We start from the raw sequence: 16,931 nt of genomic DNA on the forward strand, positions 1-16,931 counted from the left end.
TATCACATCACCTAAAGGGGGCAACGGATTAACCCTGCACTGACTTTATGTTATCCTTCTAAGAGTGACTATTTGTATACAGATTGGCCACAGCTTGCTCACTGACTCTGAGGGGGTCGGGAGGACCCTGACAGTCAGAAGCACCAGCTGTGGAGTCGTCATACTATCTGCATTTCTTTGGTTACCGCTGCAATGTACTATATGCCACGGGGTGTCTTTTTGAATATTTGAATACTTATTCATTGACAGGAGTCATTCAATATTACTCCTCCAATTGGCGTGTTTGGACTATACCAGGAGGCGGGGTTCCCCTCCCTGGTCCTAACCTTATTTACAAAAGATCTATATTTCGCTAAGCTCTCAGTTAAATAACTAGAGAGCCCTACCATTTGTCAGGGAAATTCCATATCTATATAATAAGTTGAAGAGTGTGTGTGTGTGCTTGCGTGTGTGTTGCACTGCGGGCACACCGTGGCACTCAGAGCCACCAAATTTCGCAACAAGGTACTTCTGGACCTGGTGGTGTGCACCTCGAAGCCATTTTTTGGGAAATTTCACTAAGAAATGTAAAAAACATTGAAAATGGGGTGTCCATATACAGGGGGGATGGGTACCGTGTTGATATGCTGGTACCTGGCGGGTGAGACCCGCTGATGACAGAGACTCGGTCCAGGGTTTCCGTATTTGAACGGGTTAGTCCCTGAGTTGGTCGGTGTCGGGCTGTATCTCCCGTTCGTTTCAGCGTTGATAGCTATATTGCGGCAGCCGGGTAGATTGGCCAGATCAGTACCTATTCGGGCGACTGATAGGGAAGATCTGGTGCCGTATGAACAGTGGGGCACCCCGAATACCAGGCATGACACCAAAGACCATATCTCTGTCCTTGCTCCTTTCCTGGTCTATTCTATCGACTAAAAGACTGCTAGCACGTACCCGCAACTGCTGTGAACCCCTTAATCACCAATACCCTATTGATGGTAATCTCTACGGGTTTGAACATTTTTTCAATTTAACGGGGGGTGGTCCCCTTGGTGGAAAACATTTTCGCCCAGTCAACGTGACTTTGTATTGTGTTATAATATATAGTGTGATGCATTATCTTAAAGTATATTTATTTCCAATGTTTTATTTTTGACGCCCACACATTTTAAGTGAACCCCAATAAAGGTTAATTATTAAATCAACCATTTAACATTCTTTCACCACATTTATAAGAAAGAGTGCCCCAAAAACCTAGTTTTGTTCTTCCTTTGTCCTTCTTTGGACACCCCGTTTTCAATCAGCTTTATTGCTGAACTCTTGGGAGCATCACCAACCCAGCACCACTGACTATAATAGTCATCACTGGTCGTATGTTGGTATACCTATCAATACCCAATAATTCTTTATAATCTATTTTTCTTCATTTTTTTTGCTTGTGACGATCCACCCCAACCCTTCGAAAAAATGTAAAAAACACCAAGGTTCAATTTGCCTTAATTAATGATCTGGAAAAAAATGACGATCTGGGAAACCGAAGACAAATCAACGACACCTCACCCGAGTTCATTGCTGTCATTTAGTATGAATGCAAACACATTGTAGCATTATGGTGAAGGCTTTCAACAATTGGGAATAATTGGGGAAATAAATAGATCACACACACACGTACACATTGTACACACACACCCACACACACAGCACACCATATACGCACACACAGCACACTACACACACATATACTGTATACGTAGCACACCACACACATTTACACATTGGACAGATACACACAACACACACACACACACATACATACATGACACACCACAAGCAGTACAACACACACCCATATACACTACATGGCATTTGGAACACGGATCCAAGCCAAGCCAGATCCGGGATTTGCACAGTTTACACTGTGGTGCCTACCTGTAGTGTAGACGGAGGTGGCGCTTGAAGATGACATCATCTCCAAGCGCTGCCCCCAGCCCCCATGCACCCCCGTCTGCGAGGTGAATAGATGCCGCCCACAGACATCCATTCACCTCCTCCCTGACTCCGCTGCTGTCTGCAGAGTACAGCAGACAGCAGTGGAGGATGTGTGCGACCCCCGTCCAACCGCCATACTGACCACAGGATGCTGCGGTCTGGAGGTTGGGCTTCCCCTATTGATGTAAACAGGAGCCGGGTCAGATGAATGTGACAGGTAGCAGGGGGGATGAATGTGACATGTAGTGTGACATAGAGGTGCATGTCCCTGCGTCACTCCACCATCTCTGTCCCTGCGTCACCCCGCCATCTCTGTCCCTGCGTCACCCCGCCATCTCTGTCCCTGCGTCACCCCGCCATCTTTGTCCCTGCGTCACCCCGCCATCCCTGTCCCTGCGTCACCCCGCCATCTCTGTCCCTGCGTCACTCCACCATCTCTGTCCCTGCGTCACCCCGCCATCTCTGTCCCTGCGTCACCCAGCATGGCATAATAATTAAGGGGCAAGTGTAAGGTGGTCTACTACTGTTTTGCATAATGTGTACAAGGGGCATACAGCATGGTACACTACACTCAAGGACATGCCCCCTTTCGAATGGCGGCACCCTCTTTTTCTGGAGTGTGCACATAACTTCAGCCTTTAATTTCCCATACCTTACCCCCAACATCAACCATTGCACACACATATTTATACGTAGCGCACCTCACACACTTACACATTGGACAAATACAACACAACACACCGCACCACAGTACACCCCCCCACATACACAAAAACAGTACAACGCACACAAACACACAAAAATAAATGCATCATAGGTGCTAAATCTCAGAAGTGGATGTGGAATTCATCAACACACACCAGCTATCAAGTCAGGAGTGGTGCGTTTCACACAACACCACACCTGATTTCATTGCTGGCATTGAGTATCAATGCAAACACATTCTAACATTATGGTGGAGGTTTTAATAAATTACAATCTTGAGCCATAAACGCAGCATAAGACAACATTTTACAGCAATTTTGGAAAAAAAAAAGGTTGTCCCGGGCAACGCCGGGCAGGTCAGCTAGTATTGAAAAAATATGCTGGCTGGAACAAATACTGCTGTTTGTTTCCCAGCATAAGCATAGTGTACGTAAGGAACCATCTTCTTGGTATATGGAACGTGTGACACTATAGAAGTGTAAAGCTTCCAACTTATACAGTATGTCGCTGAAACGCACACGTCCATCTTCATTGGCGATCACCATAGAAGAAGAACCAGTAACAAAACCCGTACAAAATAAACATAATCGAAAATAAAATTTCTATTTGCCCCGAGAGAGCAAACACAGCACCCAGCTCCAGGAGGGCACATTCCAAGACTGAAGTAGAGGGGAGGAGTCAGCCACACTTGTAAATTTCTTAAAGTGCCCATGCTCCTAGTGGTTGCCCTCTATTCCCCACTGTAACTCCAGTGCCACCTAGTGGATGAAGGAGAAAAAGAGTGCCCCCAACAAAAAGAGTACTTTTCTTTCCTCTTGTCAATTGAAATAATAAATCCCCAGTAACCGGACAGGTTTAGCGATTTCTGTACCATGATGGGTTTACGGATCGCTGGGATACATCCACAGTAAAAAGACAGGTTTAGGGATGTCTGGGATTAATCCCTAGTAACAGGACAGGATTAGGGATGTCTGGGATAAATCTCCAGTAACAGGACAGGTTTAGGGATCTCTGGGATAAATCTCCAGTAACAGGACAGGTTTAGGGTTCTTTAATATAGAGGTCTCTATGAGGACTAATCATGAAGAACCCATTTCTTCCCCCTCACTAATGTTCTGTGACTCGTGGTGGAGGAAAGGTGGCAATACCTGTGTCTCGGGGTCCTCTGCTCCCAGACTGGCCGCCCCAAGCTTAACATTCTCTGCCAGCCGTGTAATGGTCATGACGGAGGACTGGGCGGCCTGAGCAAGCTTCTCCTGGCTGGACGTCGCATTTTGAACCAAGACCTTTGTGTCTTCAACCAGGGCCTTCGCAGTCTTGAGTATGCCCTCACTGGTGAGACAAAGGGTACACCATCATGGCACGAGCTCTGGTACATACAGGCCATTGTGCATCACCTACACGATACTAGTATCACTCACCGGTGGTCTGCAAAGGTTTCTGCATTCTCTCGGTTCAATGTTCCAGCCGTGGCAAACATAATGGTGGTGTCTAGATCAGCAATAATGCCGGACACTGCGCTGGCAGCAGTGATGCACGCCTGTGTGCCACGATTACCAGCCTGTAGAGCCGCCAACACGTGGGACACCTATAGGAGGAGACGTTTACAGTATGTTATAGCAAACCCTGTAGGCAGACATTACTAGAAGGTCAGGACTAAGATGTTACTCACTTTCTCTGAAACGCGTCGCGCACTTTCTATCAGTTCCTTCTTGGTGAAACTGTCTGTAGGGCTGCACTGGAGTGCGCCGGCTTTGGTAACGAGCAGAGAGCAACCATGACCCAACTCCTGCACACGCTGCTTTATGTGGGAACCAATCTGGTAACAGGAAACAGATGGTCAGAGAGTGAACACATGGACGGTAACATAGAGGTACATAGACTCACGTATGCTGGGTGCCTCATACTCAGAACCTCTCACCTCCTCATTTTCTGCAGTCATGCAGGCCGGCTTGGCTTGGTGTGCGAGCTGCCCGTAATCATTGGTAAGCTGGTTGGCCAAGGTTCCCAGTTCATCCGGGTTGGTGGTAGATTTTGTGACCTGGAGCATGGACAGTAGATACGTTATAGAGGGCGAATGCTGTGGACACTCCGTATGGATATGGATATGTATCTTTCATGCTCACCATTTCCTGTACGGTGACTGCTATAGCTTTGGCCGTCTTAACCATGGTGGTCTGATAATCAACAAATGACCCCTCTGGTTCCCCGGTGGGCTCTCCGTCCAGCTGTTCATGTATGGAGGACACAGGGTTAGCCACCGCGAGATAGCCAAGTGAGGTTGTGCATCAAAGCTACACTCACCTGATTGATGGCCTGGGTAATGGAGTCCACCATCCCCCCCACAGCCCCCGCTGCACTGGCCGCCTCACTCAAAGTTCCTGTCAGGTCATCCACCGCTTCGTGCATCATCTGGGCGGCTTCATCCAGCGCTTCCTGTGTGTGCGCCGCCACCTACATCAGAGGAGTCAGCGCATGAAGAAGGTTCACCAATCACCCGCTCATATGCGATCTGTGGTATATCTGTGACACACCCTCATCACTAGCTACTTCCTCTTATCCATACATCCCATACCTAGGTCTCTCCGGCCTTACCATGAGCTGTGTTTCCAAAATCTCCATGTCCAGATCGCTTCCCTGCTCCCCGTGTTCAGGTACCCTGGTCTCCGAGTCTCTACCCGCCAACCAAAATGTCTGTGTCCAGGATCTTATCATGGCCTTCACATTGGAAAGGTAGAGGCCTGGGCATCAGGGTAGGAATGCAGAAACCAGGGACCAATGTCTTTGCATCCCTATCTTTAACTCAAAGTCCAAACTCCCATCTCCAGGTCCCTGCTCTCCCTACATTCATCTCTGCGTCCAGTCTCTACCATCCCAACCAATCTTTCTGTGTCTAGGTCTCTACCTCTGCATCACTACCCTGATCTATCTAGCATACTACTACAACCAACGGCACTACCCTGTTGTGTCCCTGAGAGCGGGATAAAACAAGCAGCAGTGGTAAATCCTTTGCGCCGATTCACATTGCATATGTTCTAACATATGTGATGAGCAATGCAACGGGCAGCTCTCCCGATAAGAGCTGTCCTTTGTAAACCCCACCGCTGCCTGGACTTCATTTCTAACGTGGAGGTCCACCTGCACATGAAGCTGGAGGCCGCGGGGTAAGCTCTGCAGAGAGAAGCTCATAGGCTAGAGCTGGCCTCCCGGCAGGGGCTTTAATGGTTTTGAAATAGCTGTAAAAACCCAGTAAATGGGGTTTGTACCGCAATTTTTTTTAGTACATCCCACCAGGAATGACTAATCTTCCGCCTCTCTGCTCAGTGACCAGGCCTAGTATTATCTCACTCCATCTATGTCTTATAGCAGAGCGCTGTCACCGTGAGTTCAGCCAGAATGTTAGAGGACTCCATACCTTGGGGTTGCCCCCTGCCTCTTTGGCAGTGTACAGCATCTGCAGGGCTGACTCTGCCAACGTCTTGGTCTGGTCAAGAAGATTCATCTGCTGCTGGTGGTTGATTGTCTTGGAAGCTGCTCCAACGGCGGCATTGGTCAGAGGTTCAAAGTACTGAGCCATCTGAGAGACCTGAGAGGATGAGAGATGTCAGCACCCACTCCGTTCAGTTACAGAGCAATACACAGCTGTGTTGGGAGCCACTCACCTTGTGTCCCAGCTGAGATGAGTCTGCTCTGGCTGCGGTGGCCAGCGGCTCTATCAGGTTACTGATCTCCTGTACAGAGGTCTGCATCTGCGAGTGCAGGGCCTAGGAGGACAGGAGACATGAGGACCAAGCAGACTGGCACCCATACCATCATTCCTACCCTGATGCCCAGCACACTCACCTCCTGTGAGATACCCTCCCTCGGGGTCAGCTGCTGGCTTATGGCTTCTAGTGAGGCCTGGTCTAGCTCTCTCACAGCCTGGTTCAGGAGATCGATGGCCTGGTCACATTCTCTCTGGCCAGGGGCCTTATCCCTGGGGTGCGAGAAGGAGACACACAGTGTATACTTCCCTTATTAAACCCTTCCTCTGAATAAAGCCTGGCAGAGACCATGGAAGCACTTCAGTCAACCAGAGATACAAACCTGTCATATATTACTCTGTGCAGTCGTGGCCCCTCCAGAGACGCCACATATAGTCCCTACTTCAGACAGACACCTGTACATCTCATCCTCTCTGCACACCGCCCCTCCCCGATGCCTCAGGCAGATAACTGTATGTTACACTCCCCATCCCTCCTTACCTCAGGCCGTTACCTATATATTACACCCCCCTCCAATGCCTCCTCACCTCAGGCCAATAACTGTATGGTACACCCCCTATCCCTCCTCACCTCAGGCTGTTACCTATATATTACACCCCCCCCCCTCCAATGCCTCCTCGCCTCAGGCCGATAACTGTATGTTACACCCCCCATCCCTCCTTACCTCAGGCCGTTACCTATATATTACACCCCCCTCCAATGCCTCCTCACCTCAGGCCAATAACTGTATGGTACACCCCCTATCCCTCCTCACCTCAGGCTGTTACCTGTATATTACACCCCCCCCCATCCCTCCTCACCTCAGGCCGTTACCTGTATATTACACCCCCCCACCCCCTCCAATGCTTCCTCATCTCAGGCCGATAACTGTATGATACACCCCCCATCCCTCCTCACCTCAGGCTGTTACCTGTATATTACACCCCCCCCCCTCCAATGCCTCCTCACCTCAGGCAGTTACCTGTATATTACACCCCCCCCCATCCCTCCTCACCTCAGGCCGTAACCTGTATATTACACCCCCCCCTCCCTCCAATGCCTCTGCACCTCAGGCAAATAACTGTGTTACACCCCCCATCCCTCCTCACCTCAGGCAGTTACCTGTATATTACACCCCCCCCCCCCATCCCTCCTCACCTCAAGCCGTTACCTATATATTACACCCCCCCCCCCCCTCCAATGCCTCCTCACCTCAGGCCCATAACTGTATGTTACACCCCCTAACCCTCCTCACCTCAGGCCGTTACCTGTATATTACACCCCCCCCCTCCAATGCCTCCTCACCTCAGGCCAATAACTGTATGGTACACCCCCTATCCCTCCTCACCTCAGGCTGTTACCTGTATATTACACCCCCCCCATCCCTCCTCACCTCAGGCTGTTACCTATATATTACACCCCCCCACCCCCCTCCAATGCTTCCTCATCTCAGGCCGATAACTGTATGATACACCCCCCATCCCTCCTCACCTCAGGCTGTTACCTGTATATTACACCCCCCCCTCCAATGCCTCCTCACCTCAGGCAGTTACCTGTATATTACACCCCCCCCATCCCTCCTCACCTCAGGCCGTAACCTGTATATTACACCCCCCCCCCATCCCTCCTCACCTCAAGCCGTTACCTATATATTACACCCCCCCCCTCCAATGCCTCCTCACCTCAGGCCCATAACTGTATGTTACACCCCCTAACCCTCCTCACCTCAGGCTGTTACCTGTATATTACACCCCCCCATCCCTCCTCACCTCAGGCCGTTACCTATATATTACACCCCCCATCCCTCTTCACCTCAGGCTGTTACCTGTATATTACACCCCCCCCCCCATCCCTCCTCATCTCAGGCCGTTAGCTATATATTACACCCCCCCCCCTCCAATGCCTCCTCACCTCAGGCCCATAACTGTATGTTACACCCCCAACCCTCCTCACCTCAGGCTGTTACCTGTATATTACACCCCCCCATCCCTCCTCACCTCAGGCCGTTACCTATATATTACACCCCTCCCCCCCTCCAATGCCTCCTCACCTCAGGCCAATAACTGTATGGTACACCCCCTATCCCTCCTCACCTCAGGCCGTTACCTATATATTACACCCCCCCCCCCCCTCCAATGTCTCCTCATCTCAGGCCGATAACTGTATGTTACACCCCCCATCCCTCCTCACCTCAGGCTGTTACAAGTATATTACACCCCTCCCCCCTCCAATGCCTCCTCACCTCAGGCCGTAACCTGTATATTACAAACCCCCCTTCAATGCCACCTCACCTCAGGCCAATAACTGTATGGTACACCCCCTATTCCTCCTCACCTCAGGCTGTTACCTATATATTACACCCCCCCCCCCCCCCTGTCCAATGCCTCCTCACCTCAGGCCGATAACTGTATGTTACACCCCCCATCCCTCCTCACCTCAGGCTGTTACCTGTATATTACACCCCCCCCCATCCCTCCTCACCTCAGGCCATTACCTATATATTACACCCCCCCCCCATCCCTCCTCCCCTCAGGTTGTTACCTGTATATTACACCTCCCCATCCCTCCTCACCTCAGGCGGATACCTATACGTTACACCCCCCCCCATCCCTCCTCTCCTCACCTCAGACACCTGTAGGTCACGTCCCCTACCCACCTCAGACAGACACCTGTACATCACATCCTCTGCGCCGCCCACGCCTCCTCACCGATACCTGTATCCCCCACCCCTCCTCCTCCAGACCTCCTCACCTCAGGCTTATGGGTGTGGTATGGGACAGTCGGGATCCCGAATGGCCGGACCCAGACAGCATGGCGAGCGCAAAAAAGCCCCTTGTGGGCACGGTGGCTCCCTATGCTGGCCACCTATTCTATTCTCCCTCTATGGGGGTCGTGGACCCCCACGAGGGAAAAAAGCGGGTGGCCGTCGGGCACCCGTCTGTCGGCGTTTTGACAGTCGGGATCCCGGCGTCGGGTAAATGACTGTCGGGAACCCGTTTGGCACCCAGGCCGATAACTGTATGTTACACTCCACTCCCCCCCCCCCCCTCCTCACCTCAGGCCATTACCTGTACGTTACACCCCCCACCTATCCTCCTCCAGACCTCCTCACCTCAGTCTGAGACCTGTATTCCCCCCCAACCTAAGGCCAATACCCGTACGTTACACCCCTCACCTCATGTTAGTGATGAGCTTCTTGATGGAATCAGAGACCGTGCGGGAGTGTCCGGCCAGCACAGACCACTGTGGCGGGTCCTTGGGATTGGCGGCCAGAGAGCGAGCCGTTTGGATGAGGCCGGAGGAACTCTCCAACATGCTCTGCGCAGAGCTGATAATTGGCTCCATGGCACAGAGACCCTAAAACAGAACACGTCAGACACATGATGAGAGGACAATGGAGACGAGGGGCATCTCCAACACCGCATTACTGTCGCTCACCTCTGGGGAGATGTGGGCTGGCACGCTGGCGAATTCCGGATTGGAGGCGAATGCAGTAAGGTTCTCTACGGCCTGAATTAGCGGCACAGTGGCATCGCGGCACTTCATCCGGTTCTCATCATTAAATGCACCATCCAACGCCTGTAATAAGCAGCAACATATCCGTAGTCACACCACAGTAATAACCCATACTCCTGTCTGACAGGAAGTGACATCATCAGTGTGTGACAGCACAAGACATCATTCACAGTCCCACAGAACGGGACATTATTCAGCGCCTGTTACCGCGCCCCCATCTGACGGGACATTGCGTCTCTTGGTGCCTGACAAGTGCCTGTAACTTCCCCCCCGTCTTACGGAACATTGTGTCCCTCGGTGCCTGACCAGCGCCTGTTACTGCGCCCCCGTCTGACGGGACATTGCGTCTCTCGGTGCCTGACCAGCGCCTGTTACTGCGCCCCCGTCTGACGGGACATTGTGTCTCTCGGTGCCTGACCAGCGCCTGTTACTGCGCCCCCGTCTGACGGGACATTGCGTCTCTCGGTGCCTGACCAGCGCCTGTTACTGCGCCCCCGTCTGACGGGACATTGCGTCTCTCGGTGCCTGACCAGCGCCTGTTACTGCGCCCCGTCTGACAGGACATTGCGTCTCTCGGTGCCTGACCAGCGCCTGTTACTGCGCCCCTGTCTGACGGGACATTGTGTCTCTCGGTGCCTGACCACCGCCTGTTACAGCGCCCCCGTCTGACAGGACATTGTGTCTCTCGGTGCCTGACCAGCGCCCCCTTATGACGGGACATTGTGTCTCTCGGTGCCTGACCAGCGCCTGTTACTGCGCCCCCTTCTGACGGGACATTGTGTCCCTCGGTGCCTGACCACCGCCTGTTACTGCGCCCCCGTCTGACGGGACATTGTGTCCCTCGGTGCCTGACCACCGCCTGTTACAGCGTCCCCGTCTGACGGGACATTGTGTCTCTCGGTGCCTGACCACCGCCTGTTACTGCGCCCCCGTCTGACGGGACATTGTGTCTCTCGGTGCCTGACCACCGCCTGTTACTGCTCAATTCTTTATCATGGTTAGCGCTTTACCTTGATGGTTTTCACCAGATTGGCGGTGCTATTGGCCACCTCTTTGGCTGACTGGACGAATTGCCTCTTGGCCACAGGGTTGGAGGTGTGCGTAGAGGCCAAGCGGCAGGCATTGCATAGAGCAGACGTGTGTTTGGCCACAATGGTGGCAGCTGACAACACCTGAGGAAGGAGAACACACAAACATATTATAATGTGTCCATGTCTCGTATTGTATGTCAGAGGTGCGATATCAACCCGACTCCCCCCACCTATCGTACATGGCCCACGTGATGTAATGGTGACAGAGTTTCACCCACATGACGTACATGCGACCGGGTGTATCACATGATGTACCACCTGTGACTGGGTGCCACCCGCATGACGTACCTGTGACTGGGTGCCACCCACATAACGTACCTGTGACCGGGTGCCACCAACATGGCGTACCTGTGACTGGGTGCCACCAACATGGCGTACCTGTGACTGGGTGTCACCAACATGAAGTACCTGTGACTGGGTGTCACCAACATGACGTACCTGTGACTGGGTGTCACCAACATGACGTACCTGTGACCGGGTGTCACCAACATGACGTACCTGTGACTGGGTGCAGGCTGGATCGCCCAGGTTCTGGCAGGCCATCTGAATTGCTTGATTGGCTCTAGCAAACTGTGTGGGGTCCACGAGTCCCTGCTGGCCGGCGCGGCTGCTGGGGTCCGACACGGCCACAAGATATGCAGCCTGCAGGAAAAAGGACACATATGTATCTGCCGCATGTGCTGAGACCCTCACGACTGTCCAACAGACCCCCTAACCCCCCCATGTCCTTATATACAGGGACAGACTCACTGACCGGTCCTTATATACAGGGACAGACTCACTGACCGGTCCTTATATACAGGGACAGACTCACTGACCGGTCCTTATATACAGGGACAGACTCACTGACCGGTCCTTATATACAGGGACAGACTCACTGACCGGTCCTTATATACAGGGACAGACTCACTGACCGGTCCTTATATACAAGGACAGGGACACCCCGGGGCCTTATATACAGGGACAGACTCACTGACCGGTCCTTATATACAGGGACAGACTGGGGTCCTTATATACAGGGACAGACTCACTGACCGGTCCTTATATACAGGGACAGACTCACTGACCGGTCCTTATATACAGGGACAAACTCACTGACCGGTCCTTATATACAGGGACAGACTCACCGACCGGTCCTTATATACAGGGACAGACTAACCCCCCCCCCGGTCCTTAAATACAGGGACAGACTCACCCCCCGGTCCTTATATACAGGGACAGACTCACCCCCCCGGTCCTTATATACAGGGAGAGACTCACCCTCTGGGTCTTATATACAGGGACAGACTCACCCCCTGGTCCTTATATACAGGGACAGACTCACCCCCCGGTCCTTATATACAGGGACAGACTCACCGACCGGTCCTTATATACAGGGACAGACTCACTGACCGTTCCTTATATACAGGGACAGACTCACCCCCGGTCCTTATATACAGGGACAGACTCACTGACCGGTCCTTATATACAGGGACAAACTCACTGACCGGTCCTTATATACAGGGACAGAGACTCACCGACCGGTCCTTATATACAGGGACAGACTAACCCCCCCGGTCCTTATATACAGGGACAGACTCACCCCCCGGTCCTTATATACAGGGACAGACTCACCCCCCGGTCCTTATATACAGGGAGAGACTCACCCTCTGGGTCTTATATACAGGGACAGACTCACCCCCTGGTCCTTATATACAGGGACAGACTCACCCCCCGGTCCTTATATACAGGGACAGACTCACTGACCGGTCCTTATAAACAGGGACAGACTCACTGACTGGTCCTTATATACAGGGACAGACACCCCCGGCCTTATATACAGGGACAGACTCACCCTCTGGTTCTTATATACAGGGAGAGACTCACCCCCCGGTCCTTATATACAGGGACAGACTCACTCCCCGGTCCTTATATACAGGGACAGACTCACTCCCCGGTCCTTATATACAGGGACAGACTCACTCCCCGGTCCTTATATACAGGGACAGACTCACCCCCCGGTCCTTATATACAGGGACAGACTCACTGACCGGTCCTTATATACAGGGACAGATTCACGGACCGGTCCTTATATACAGGGACAGATTCACTGACCGGTCCTTATATACAGGGACAGATTCACTGACCGGTCCTTATATACAGGGACAGACTCACTGACCGGTCCTTATATACAGGGACACCCCGGGGCCTTATATACAGGGACAAACTCACTGACCGGTCCTTATATACAGGGACAGACTCACTGACCGGTCCTTATATACAGGGACAGACTCACTGACCGGTCCTTATATACAGGGACAGACTCACCCCCCGGTCCTTATATACAGGGACAGACTCACCCCCCGGTCCTTATATACAGGGACAGACTCACTGACCGGTCCTTATAAACAGGGACAGACTCACTGACTGGTCCTTATATACAGGGACAGACACCCCCGGCCTTATATACAGGGACAGACTCACCCTCTGGTTCTTATATACAGGGAGAGACTCACCCCCCGGTCCTTATATACAGGGACAGACTCACTCCCCGGTCCTTATATACAGGGACAGACTCACTCCCCGGTCCTTATATACAGGGACAGACTCACTCCCCGGTCCTTATATACAGGGACAGACTCACCCCCCGGTCCTTATATACAGGGACAGACTCACTGACCGGTCCTTATAAACAGGGACAGACTCACTGACTGGTCCTTATATACAGGGACAGACACCCCCGGCCTTATATACAGGGACAGACTCACCCTCTGGTTCTTATATACAGGGAGAGACTCACCCCCCGGTCCTTATATACAGGGACAGACTCACTCCCCGGTCCTTATATACAGGGACAGACTCACTCCCCGGTCCTTATATACAGGGACAGACTCACTCCCCGGTCCTTATATACAGAGACAGACTCACCCCCTGGTCCTTATATACAGAGACTGACACAACCCGGGGCCTTATATACAGAGACTGACACAACCCGGGGCCTTATATACAGGGACAAACACACCTCCTGGTCCTTATATACAGAGACAGACTCACCCTCTGGTCCTTATATACAGGGACAGACACACCCCCTGGTCCTTATATACAGAGACAGACTCACCCTCTGGTCCTTATATACAGAGACCGACACACCCCCTGGTCCTTATATACAGCGACAGACTCACCCTCTGGTCCTTATATACAGAGACCGACACACACCCTGGTCCTTATATACAGGGACAGACACACCCCCTGGTCTTATATACAGAGACAGACACACACCCTGGTCCTTATATACAGGGACAGACACACCCCGGGGCCTTATATACAGGGACAGACACCCCCCCTGGTCCTTATATACAGAGACACACACCCCCTGGTCCTTATATAAAGGGACAGATACACCCCCTGGTCCTTATATACAGGGACAGACACACCCCCTGGTCTTATATATAGACACATATATGCCCCGTGGCCTTAAGTGCATTGCGAGAGATACATCCTGTCGGCATTATATACAGATCCTATATACAGATCACAGATCAGGGCCTTTTCAGGAATGATCTTGGGGACATTACAAGCACCCCTTGGCTACCCCCCCCCCCCAGGGTCCAAAGGTCGACATGGTGAAAATGGTCAACATTAAAATGGTCGACATGCATTTTTTTTTAAACAAAATTTTGAGCCGACATGTGCCGGCAAGCAGTAATTCATGCCCTACCATCCACTATGGCGTGGAGGGAGCGCACATGGTGTAGTGAGCACAGCGAGGGGACGCGGTACACTTACACAGTGTCTATGTTGACCTAACTCATTTTGACCTTTTGAATGTCGACCTTTGGTCCCTGTCGACCATACGACTGTAGACCTAATATACAATAACCAGACCCCAGACGTGTGTCAGCCACTGGAGACCACGTGGACCCCGCGTAGTAACGTACCTGAGCCGCAGCCTCGGTCAGGCCACACAGAGCCTTGGAGGCAGCACCGACGGAGTCCCCAAACTCTGGCAAATTACTGGTCTTGGCGTGCTGCGATATCCCCGCCATCGACTCGCCGAGAACCTGCGGCAGAACATGGAGACATACATGAGCACATGTGCTTATATCACCACCTAACACGTCATGCTTCTGTAATGGTTCCTACGAGGAGCTGGCACCGGAGGCGGGCAATCTGCACACCGACCAGAACCATGAATCCCTCCTTTTATCATCATTGCATATCTGTCCATCTACGTGCCACAGGGAGAGGCTGTGAGGAGGAGGCACCAGCATTACGCATCCCCCTTATTACGTCTTGACCCATGTGAATCCAACATGGGCCAGATGGACATCCCATCGCCTACAGCACACATCCACATTTGTGTCTAACAGGTCCCTGAAGAACATCGATTCTTGAACTGGAAGTGAGGTGGTCTTGACCAAACATGTCACCGAACCATTCCCCTTCGGAGACCTCTCCCACTCCAGCACGTGAGCCACAGGCAGCAGATAGAGAAGAACATTTTCAGGGTACAGTGGATTTTGTTATCGAGGACTTTTCAAGCATCCAAGTAAATCAGAGGGATCTGAAGAAGATGGTTGAAGTAACCGTTGTCTTTACACTTATTAGGGCCTGCAGTCTCAGTTATCCAAGCGGTATCAAACAACGGAGATCAGGTCCTCAATCCCCTGACCAGAGGAGGAACTATCCTGTAGAAGTTATCCGAAAGCTCCTGCTCCTCCTTCTAAGACTCCAATGGAATCTGTGGGGAGTGATGAGGTAATGGGTTTCCATTCCAAGTATGAAGCTGGGCACTCTCTGCACTGAACCCAAGCTGGCTCGCAGCAGGGGTATGCAGAGACCTGCCACCCCCATATAGCCCTGCACTCAGATGGCAGGTGCAAGAGGTATCCTAGCTGGTTCCTCCAGTGGTGAGCCACCACCTTACACCACAGTCCTGCCCAAGCCGGAGCTCGGCAGTCTGCTCATAGGACACCCTAGTCTATTTGTCCCACACAGCTACTTTCATTTAAAGGGTGCAATAAAAAATTACGAACGCACCCCCCTCAGACTTCGTGGACTTGCCTGCCTTGTTCTTGCTGACAGAAGATTACGCTCATTTTCAGGTGTACTACTTTCCAGATTGCCACACTAAGGGAACCCACACTAAGGGAACCCGGGAGCCCCGGACTGGCCATGGAGGCCAAGGTTTGCAGACATTGTCAACATAAGATAGGGTTGCCCTGCTGGTTGCTGCTATGGCAGATGCTGTGCAATGGTGGCCCCACAGCCCCCAATCCCCTCTCTCAGTGCAGACTATTACATCGGCAAGGAAAGATAGACAAATATAGCAGCGCTTCACTACAATTAAAAGGGGATTTTGATTACCTACCGCTAAATCCTTTTCTCGTAGTCCTTAGGGTATACTGGGGTTCAGGTAGACAATGGGGTATAGATGGGTCCGAAGGAGCCGGTTCACTTTAATAAAAATTAACATCCTGTGTGCTGGCTCCTCCCCTCTATGCCCCCTCCCACAGCCCAGTTTAGAAAACTGTGCCCAAAGGAGACGGTTATACTATGAGAGGAGGAAGTACCTTTAACCTTAAAACTACTAACAGCATAACACTGACGAAAAACAGAGGTGGGAGCCCAGTATACCCTAAGGAGTACAAGGTAATCAAAATCACCTTTCCTCTAACGTCCTAGGGTATACTGGGGTTCAGGTAGACAATGGGTGGGAGAGTGCTGAGATCCCTGTAGAACAGAATTGCCAAACTGTAGATCCTCTGATGCCAGAGTATCAAAACTGTAAAATTTTACAAAAGGTAATATTTCCTGACCAGATGGCTGCCCTACATAACACGAATAACGACGTTCCTCGAGCAGCCGCCCACGAGGCACTCACCGACCTGGTAGAGTGAGCAGAAATGGAGGCAGAAGCCGGAATCGA

The 16,931-nt window shown here is 51.7% G+C and overlaps 1 protein-coding gene across 2 annotated transcripts in view; it reads right to left on the reverse strand.

The window, feature by feature from the left end:
• LOC146024850 (talin-1) overlaps positions 1–16,931 on the reverse strand; it is a 147,129-nt gene that overhangs the window by 25,487 nt on the left and 104,711 nt on the right. For both annotated transcript variants that reach the window (XM_083155483.1, XM_083155482.1), the window contains 14 exons: positions 14,941–15,063; positions 11,522–11,665; positions 10,943–11,104; positions 9,855–9,995; positions 9,592–9,773; positions 6,517–6,649; positions 6,336–6,437; positions 6,089–6,259; positions 4,978–5,127; positions 4,800–4,901; positions 4,595–4,714; positions 4,346–4,492; positions 4,095–4,261; positions 3,822–4,005 (listed from right to left, as the gene is read on the reverse strand). In XM_083155483.1, coding sequence (XP_083011609.1) covers positions 3,822–4,005; positions 4,095–4,261; positions 4,346–4,492; positions 4,595–4,714; positions 4,800–4,901; positions 4,978–5,127; positions 6,089–6,259; positions 6,336–6,437; positions 6,517–6,649; positions 9,592–9,773; positions 9,855–9,995; positions 10,943–11,104; positions 11,522–11,665; positions 14,941–15,063 — 2,028 coding nt within the window. The remainder of the gene's footprint in view (positions 1–3,821; positions 4,006–4,094; positions 4,262–4,345; positions 4,493–4,594; positions 4,715–4,799; positions 4,902–4,977; positions 5,128–6,088; positions 6,260–6,335; positions 6,438–6,516; positions 6,650–9,591; positions 9,774–9,854; positions 9,996–10,942; positions 11,105–11,521; positions 11,666–14,940; positions 15,064–16,931) is intronic.

This window comes from Crinia signifera, chromosome 1, assembly GCF_055691185.1.
Source record: "Crinia signifera chromosome 1, ASM5569118v1, whole genome shotgun sequence".
In the NCBI taxonomy this organism is placed as follows: Eukaryota; Metazoa; Chordata; class Amphibia; order Anura; family Myobatrachidae; genus Crinia; species Crinia signifera.